Source organism: Galeopterus variegatus, unplaced genomic scaffold (genome assembly GCF_000696425.1).
Source record: "Galeopterus variegatus unplaced genomic scaffold, G_variegatus-3.0.2 Scaffold5400, whole genome shotgun sequence".
NCBI classification, from domain to species: domain Eukaryota; kingdom Metazoa; phylum Chordata; class Mammalia; order Dermoptera; family Cynocephalidae; genus Galeopterus; species Galeopterus variegatus.
The window spans coordinates 137,700-146,906 of record NW_007731511.1 but is presented as its reverse complement, the minus strand read 5'-3'; the positions used below and the strand labels follow the sequence as shown (position 1 = coordinate 146,906).

General features: G+C 34.4%; 1 protein-coding gene across 1 annotated transcript in view; it reads right to left on the bottom strand.

Moving 5' to 3' along the window:
- Positions 1 to 288: 288 nt before the first annotated feature.
- Positions 289 to 9,207, bottom strand: part of EFR3A (EFR3 homolog A (S. cerevisiae)) — a 105,260-nt gene continuing 96,341 nt past the window's right edge. The window contains 4 exon segments of the mRNA XM_008589364.1: positions 289 to 371; positions 881 to 984; positions 2,393 to 2,441; positions 7,160 to 7,251. Coding sequence (XP_008587586.1) covers positions 318 to 371; positions 881 to 984; positions 2,393 to 2,441; positions 7,160 to 7,251 — 299 coding nt within the window. The 3' untranslated portion in view covers positions 289 to 317.

Here is a 9,207-nt window from a genome sequence, read left to right as displayed (position 1 = left end):
AGCCACACAATTTCCTGATTAAACGTAACTTTAGAATGTGGGTCTTCCAGATTATCCAGATGTCCTTATGGGACCATTATAAAGGAATGATTGATCTCAAAAAGGAAGCTAGGAAAGCTAGACAACAACTGGACAAGTAATGGTATAAGACTCAACCAAACAAACAGAGTGACTACTAAGAAAAGGGTCACCTATATAATCGTGTGTTTATCCTAAATGAAAAGCACAATTACTTCAACATAATCAGCCACAAATTAACAAGGGTCTAACAGTTTCTATTTTGTTTTTGCTGTATTATTGCTGTTGTAGTAAAAACCTTACCGAATGGTGAGTTCCAGTATTTGAGCAAGTCTATCATGAAGCAAATTCGCCTGCAAAGAAAAAAAAATGTTAAGAAAGGATTTTGTTGTTTTCAAAATACCCATATATAATAATACAAATGTAATTTAAAGGACAAAGCATAACTGTAACTATTAAGCTGACAGTACAGAATGCTTCAATGTTTTGGTCTGATCTGTCTCATTTATTAGAATTTGTTTTTTCTTTTTTTCCTTTCCTAGTCTCACTGCTAAAAACAAACCAAAAAACACACAAAGCAAAGTACTCATAGCTAAATCACTGGAAACCACTGCAAAAAAAAAGTGTCAAAGCAATAAAAATCATTAATATTTAGTTTACTATCTGCCATTTCCATCAGCTTACTCACACAAAGAAATTATCTAGGCTTCCTAAGTATGCCTTCAGTTTTCAGTCCCAGTCTCATACATTTCCTTGTGTTCTGTTCCAAGTCTTAAGCTTGGAACTTACCAGCCAATCACTGAGAAATAATTTCCACAAAACCACACTCCACCCCAACCCTCGTCGCCATTTGTTCACTCACTTTGGATTCGCACTGTGCTGCTATTTCTTCAAAAGGTGCTTTCTGGAATTTCTCTATCACAAGACGCCTCTTTTCCTTTTCCTGTTCTTCCATTCCATTGGTATCTATATACATGTTTATAATAAAGACTCATTAAAAGGACTATAGAATTTTACAGAACCCTGCCAATGACTAAAATAGCTAATGATTTATCAACCAAAAATAAGGATAACTTACAGGGCTACTTTCATAAGAAAAAAAGCAAAAGGCATAATATTCTTTAAATGTCTTTTAAGGCTAAAAAATTTTAAATCTAACAGTTAAAACTACATAGCACACAACCCTCTTTCATAGAGTATCTCTGTCTCTCCCCACCCACCACCAAAAAAGGCAGGAGAATGGTAACTTCCTACAAGTCAAACAACTTCAAGGTCCTTCCTGAAGGACAGTTCTTTTATTTGTAAGTGAGCCCTTGCACATATGAGGTACTACTAAATAAAATATTTGCTAAGCTAAATTTTGATACTAAGTGGAATAACAGAAATACAGATGGGCAGGCTGGCTAGTTAGCTCATGGCTCAATTGGTTAGAGCATGGTGTTATAACAGCAATGTCAAGGGTTCAGATCCCCTTACCAGCCAGCCATCAAAAACAAAAAACAAAAACAAACAAACCAACAACAAGAAATACAGATGGGGTCACTGGAAACCATATCATCTTAGTCTTTTCCATAATTTGAAAAGGGATTTATTTTTATTTTTTAATCTTAATATATGATCTGGCCAAAGTTTGAGACAGCAAAATAATAAATGTCTTTTTTATACTAATGCTATAACTTTGTATGAATTAAAATCTGGGGCCGACCCCATGGCTCACTCGGGAAAGTGCGGCGCTGGGAGCACAGTGGCGCTCCCACCGTGGGTTCGGGTCCTATATAGGGATGGCCGGTGTGCTCACTGGCTGAGTGCGGTGCGGACGACACCAAGCCATGGGGTCACTGGAAACCATATCATCTTAGTCTTTTCCATAATTTGAAAAGGGATTTATTTTTATTTTTTAATCTTAATATATGATCTGGCCAAAGTTTGAGACAGCAAAATAATAAATGTCTTTTTTATACTAATGCTATAACTTTGTATGAATTAAAATCTGGGGCCGACCCCATGGCTCACTCGGGAAAGTGCGGCGCTGGGAGCGCAGTGGCGCTCCCACCGTGGGTTCGGGTCCTATATAGGGATGGCCGGTGTGCTCACTGGCTGAGTACGGTGCGGACGACACCAAGCCAAGGGTTGCGATCCCCTTACCGGTCACAAAAAAAAAAAAAAAAAAAAAAGGATCTGATATGATGAGATAAGACAATTTTAAAAGCCTAAAAGTTGTAGCTAAATAAATGATGTATTTATATAGAAACCAACAATTTTTGTTTTGTTTTGTTTTTTGCCATGCTGCCTCTACTTATTCTGGTATCTAAAAAACTACCAAGATAAAGATGAGTTAAATATTAGGAGAGCTAATAAGTGCAAAATAGCTCACCAATTGCTTTCTTCAGTGCTTCAAAGGTGATTTCTTCAGTGTTACTAACCTAGACAAAAGTGATTTTAAGTAAAATAAAGAGTTAAGGAAAGTCAACAACAAATAGTACTTCATCTAGTTACAAGTCATCTAAGAAGTTATACAATTTTTTTTCTTCTTTTCATTGTCTTCATTTGTGATTATACACCACAGTATCAAAACATCTCCATTTTTTCTTTGGTTATAACAATGGCCTACTACAGCAAGTCCCCAAAACAAGTCTACAGATTAGCACTAGATTGGCAGAATTAGCATCCCCTAGGCAATACAATCACTCTTGAATTACAGAACTAAATCTCCAGTTAACATGATGTACAACAAGGTTTGAATCCCACCTACTGAACGATACTTCTTAAGTAAACTATGCTATGAGATAGAGCTGAGATTACATATATATAATTTTTAGCCATGTGATACATAAGAACTAAATACTATATATATGGCCTCTGTAATTTTGGTACCATATACAGTATACAAATCAAAAATGAAATAATCTAAGATTTTAAATGATTTAAAAGTAAGAATCACTACTTTGGGAAGTGTTCATTGTGTATAATTAATCAACACCTTTAAATAAGCATATTCTGGATCTTCTAAGATCAACCACCAAGTTTTATGATTAAAAAAGTCATTTTAGCACATTTTCAAAAGTAATAATAAATCCGGTTACTATAGTATCTCTGAATAAAAATTAAGAAACGATACATGAGTACTTGCCTGGGACTCTGGTCATCCCTAAATTTAGCACATGGACTTCTTTTGCTAAGTCTAAGGCAGCAAGACTAATAAAAGCAAAAGACTTTATGCTCTGCACCTTAGCTTCACTGTAATGCAAAGGCTTTAGCTGGAAATCAAGCAGCAAGAGTTCCACTACCTCGGTTTTTCTATTGAGGGTTCATATTTCTAGTTGAAGTCAGATTAAACTTGGTAATCTTCAGTTGCTTTGTTCTAGATATTTGGAGCAGACATACAAGATTAGGCTCTAGCTGGTCAATTATTTGTACCTAGAAGCAATCTAGTACTTCAATGAAAAAACAACCTGCTACTGTTCTTAGAACTGGCTAAGAGCTTTAGACTCTTGAGAAACAACTATAGTATAGGAGAAAGAATATGGGAGAAGTTAAAAGGCTGGCATTCTTATTGTATAATTTTTACATATTACCTGTTCAATCCTGGGATAAGCAAAAGGCTAAAGTACCTTACCCTCCTAACTCTTCTTCCCTATTTGTTCTTGCTTTCTTTAATGCAGATAATTACGATAGTTTCCTAACATCAAGAATCTCTAAATCATTCTGTCTCTGCTTTTTTTTTTTTTTTTTTACCTCTTTTCTCTAAATCCTTTTAAGTCATGTGTTGGTCTTATCCATTATTCCTCTAGAATTGTATACTCCTGCTTTCCTGTCCTTCTTCCTCATCTCCAGTCTGATTACTCTAGCTTAGGTCCTTGTTATATCAAGCATGGACTATTACAAGGATCTACTAACTGGCCTCTCTACCTCCAGTCTCTTCTTTCCAACTTAGCCTAGTCACACTTATGAGATTCCTTTTATGAAAGCGTAGCTCTCATAATGAACTTCAGTGTTTCCCTACTTCCTACCAAAATACATAAAAGGCCTCAGCCTGGTGATAAAACCTTCTCTAATTTGGCTCCAATCTTATCTCCCACTCTTCCACTTTGTGCCTTTAAAAAAAAAAAAAAAAGACCAACCGCTTTATGTTAGCATTTAATGATTCATATTTTCATATAATGTAGCTGCTAAATATAAGCTACCCTACGTACTTTATTTGGTGCACAACCAAACTATAATCTGTTTCAACTCTAAAGGAAAAATTGGTTGTGCTAGTTATACCGAAATGGTGCAAAGGCACCACCCTAAAGGAGTTTCAACATTCCGTTTACTATTTGTGACTTTTGCTTTGCACATGACCTACAACTCTAGCCTAGTCTGTATAATGCCCTTGAGCCTGCATAAAATCTATTCATCTGTTTCCAATCAGAGTAGTTGTCATGCCACTTCCACTGATACCTCAATAATTTGACAGCAAATAGTATGGCAGACTGTGACTAATATTAACTTTATGGTAGCACACATAGGTTTCTCCAGTTGTATATGGGAAAAAGGCAGAAGTACATGTGTACAAAACAATGATCTGTTGTTTGGTGTAGAATAAACAACAATACTTTGCAGCCAATCAGTGACTTAATTTTGTACAAAGGAAAATTTAACATGTAATGAAAACTTAATATCTATAATATCCCATCTATGCTCCCGAATAATCAAGCATTTACTACTACCTTTTGGAGAGAAGAACTGAGTGGTATCCATTATATGGATAAGACATCAAAGAATCATGCCTACAGGGCTTTATCTTATTAGTCAAACTAATAACTTTACCTCAGGAGGTAGAGACATCTCTATTCTATTTTAGTCATTTATCTTCTTGACTACCTTGATTTTATTTAGGTATCTTAGGTATCTTCATATATATGAGGAATCTCCAAAAAGTTCATGGAAAGATGCATATTATCTTCTGATTTTATTTTTCCATGAACTTGTTGAAGTACAACTTGTATATGGGTGTTTATACACATGTATATAGTATATGCATACACATGTTTTATATATCTGGCAATTTTTAGAAAACGTTCGCTAAGTGATTCTCAATGGGCTAAGGTTTGAATTACAAGTATTAGAACATACCTCAAGTGGGCCAGGTACTTCAACAGACTACAGTAACAATTTGAGTTATGTCTAGGGATAACAGAAGTTTGCTTTGGTCTCCATCTAAACAATCTACTGACGTTTTTTCTCTTTTAAGCTCTAAAAGCAGATATATATGAGGACAAAATAGGATTATGTATGTAACACTTCAAATAATTTTGATCAAATAAAAGAACAATTTTTAATGAGCAATTTTCTTATCTGATTCATTGTAACCAAATATACTTACTCATTTTTGATACTTTGTTACACCATTAACTGGTGTATATCTAACTGATGTGAATTTCTCCTGTCCATGCTATGAAATTAATTAGTTTTAGCCTAGAAGGTAAAAGGTAATATTATTCTGTCTTCTGGTATTAGAACAACCATTTCTAATATACGAAAGCAGATTCCACAATGGTAAATGAGACAAAAACACAAATGTGCTCAAGTAAATGTGATACTAAACTGTACTTAAACTTTTCAGATGCTTAGTGTGAGACATATCTGACTTAGGACTGTACAGCAAATGGAAAATTACAGGATCTACAAAAAGTTAAATATATTAGTGGACATTCAATGTAAAATTCATGTCAAGAATCTTCCCCCACATTAAATCCTTATGAAAATATTTTTCAATTTGTCAAAATAGACTGATTCTTTGCAATAATTTCAAGTGCTATAAATTTTTGAAAGAAATAAAAATAGTTAACAAAAGAACAGAAAAATACCAGTCAATAAAATATACTGCACTCCTGACAAAATTAAGTCTATAAGGCTTTAGATGAATTTCTTCTCTCAAAAGGTAACAGCAACAAATTCATACTCATTAAAAGATAGAACTAACAAGATACTCTCTTTACTAGTAATAAGTATATAAATTAGAAAGGCTCTGATGAAAGAGACAAATTTAAGGAAGATGATTTTTCTTAAGCTTTAAATTGGTGAGAAACTTGAAGCCAGTCTTAATGCTTTGCTGATAATTTCTTAACAAAACTGATTAATTCTCCATTATGGGGAGTTAAAAAGCATGGAAGATATGTTAGTCAGCTGTACCCTGGTGACCAGATAGTTTTAATTACTGAAGACAAATTAACTGATAGGGATGGGGGGTAGGGATGGCGGGTGGGGGAGAAAGGAGGCTGAGAAAGCATGAATTCAGACAACTTCCTTTCCCTTTTCTTATATGGACATGCTTTTAATTATTTATATTGTACCAACGAGAAATAATACCTAGGAAGGCAAACAATGGATAAACCACAAGATGAAGGCTGACTTGACATGCTGGCATTTCGGCATTTTTACTTGACTATCAAAAAATTCTCTGCTGATTTGTGTGGAGTATGTCCTAGGGAATACTGGCTGCTTTTTCTTCCTATTAACTCAGGAGGGTATACTCTTGTGCTCTATTAAAACAGGAGGAGAGCATTAAATCTGTGATGTATCAAATAAGCCACAGTCTTTAAAGAGTACATAGTTCACTGACACAGCTTCAGCTACATTCAATTCATTATATTCACTATCCAACATGATAAAAATTTTTCCCTTACAGGTTAAGTTTCAAAAATTTCTAAAGGCAGTGAGCATTTGGCTTGCATGAGAGTGTATAGTTCCATTTATTCCTGTAAACTTATGTTTCATAAATCTAAAAAAAAAAAACCAGAATCTAGAAGGCCTAATAATATAATAACAGGCCTTGTATAACATTTCTTAATTGGAAAAAAGAATCTCACTTAATATTGTTTTACAGTATCTTTTATTATAATGAATTACAATGTGAAATCTAACAATATCATAACATAAAATGTTAAGTTTATGTATCTTTGTAAACAGCTAAAATGAGTTCAGTAAAATAAACTATAAGTTCAAGGCTAAATCAGATTAATTTCTACTAACAATTTAGTTGATTTGGGGATAATTTAGAGTTGTATTTTCTCCTGTTCCAAAGTGTAGAGGGCAAAAAATTCTTTTAAATGATATCTATCTCAAGACAGCACTCTACCATAAACTTTTATCAACTTACCACATCATCAGAAGGAATGCTGTTCGGTAAAATATCCACCTGAATGGACACAGTGTCCACAATACTTTTTCTTCTAGAAAGCCTATCTTCATCTAAAATAAAAAGTGTTTTGGAGTTAGAAACATTATGTTGATTTCATTTATAAACTTTATTTCAGATTTCAAAAATTTTCAGAAAATTAAGACACAGTTTAAATATATAAAGCAGTGTGTTCTCAGACTTAAATTTTGTGAAGCAGATTAAAAAATAAAACTGATGGGGTGAACTGAAATAAAGCTAACAGTTTTTTATTTTTCAAAAAGGTTTTTTTTTGAGGAAAAACAAAATAGAAAAGCCATTAGCTAGTTTAAAAAAAGAAGAGAGAAAACCCACATAAAAATCAGAAATGAAAAAGGAGACATTAAACCAATACTACAGAAACCAATACCACAAAGAAACATTAGAGACTATTATGAACATCTATATGCCAACAAATTTGAAAATGTGGAGGAAATGATAAATTTCTAGACATATACAAACTACCAAGACTGAATCAAAAGGTAATAGAAAACATGAACAGGCTAATTAATAAGCAACATGACTGAAGCAGTAATCAGCAGTCTCCCAATAAACAGACCAGGACCAGACGGCTTCACCACTGAATTCTACTAAATGTTTAAGGAAAAATTAATACCAATCCTTTTCAAACTATTCCAAAAAATTGAAACAGAGGCCATTCTCCTGAACTCAGTCTATGAGGCCAGCATCAGCCTGATACCAAAACCAGACAAAGATACAACAAAGAAAGAAAACTACAGGTCAATATCCTTGATGAACATAAGAATCTTCAAAGATATATGTGCAAACAGAATACAGCAGCACATCAAAAAGATTACACATCATGACCAAGTGGGATTCATCTCAGGGATGCAAGGATAGTTCAACATACACAAATCAATAAATGTGATACACCACATTGACAAAATCAAGGTCAAAAAACCATATGATCATCTCAAAAGACACAGAAAAAGCATATGACAAGACTCAACATACCTTCATAACAAAGACTCTGAACAAATTAGACATAGAAGAAAAGCATCTCAACACAATACAAGCTATATATGACAAACCCACCACCAATATCATCCTGAACAGGGAAAAGCTGAAAGCTTTTCCTTTAAGAACAGGAACACGACAAGGATACCAACTCTCACCACTCCTATTTAATATAGTATTGGAAGTACTTGCCAGAACAATCAGACAAGAAAAAGAAATGAAGGGCATCCAGATTGGAAAAGATGAAGTCAAACTGACTCTGTTTGCAGATGACATAATCCTATACATAGAAAAACCTAAAGACTCCACCAAAAAACTCTTAGAGCTGAAAAACATATTCAGTAGAGTTGCAGGATACAAAATCAATACATGAAAATCAGTAGAATTTTTCTATTCCAACAACAAACTAACAGAAAAAGAAATCAAGCCCATTTACAACAGCTACCAAAAAAATAAAATACCTGGAAATAAATTTAACCAAGTGAAAGATCCTTACAATGAGAACTACAAATCACTGCTGAAAGAAACTAAAGAGGACACAAAAAGATAGAAAGACATTTCATGCTCTTAGATTGGAAGAATTAACGTTTTGAAAATGTCCATACTACCCAAAGTGATCTACAGATTCTATGCAATCCCCAAAGTACCAATGACATTCTTCACAGAAATTAAAAAAAAAAAAATCCTAACATTCATATGTAACAAGACACTGCAGAGCCAAAGCAATCCTGAGCAATAAATAAATAAATAAATAAATAAAGCCAGAGGAAATACACTACTTGGTTCCAATTATACTACAAAACTCCAATTATACTAACCAAAACAGCATGGTACTGACATAAAAACAAACACACGGGGGGCCGGCCCGGTGGCGCACTGGATAGTGCGCCGCTTGGGAAGCGTGGCGGCGCTCCCGCCCGAGGGTTCGGATCCCACATACAGACCGGTTCCCACTCACTGGTTGAGCGAGGTGCGGGAGCAACGCCGAGGTTTGCAATCCCGTTGCCGGTCCC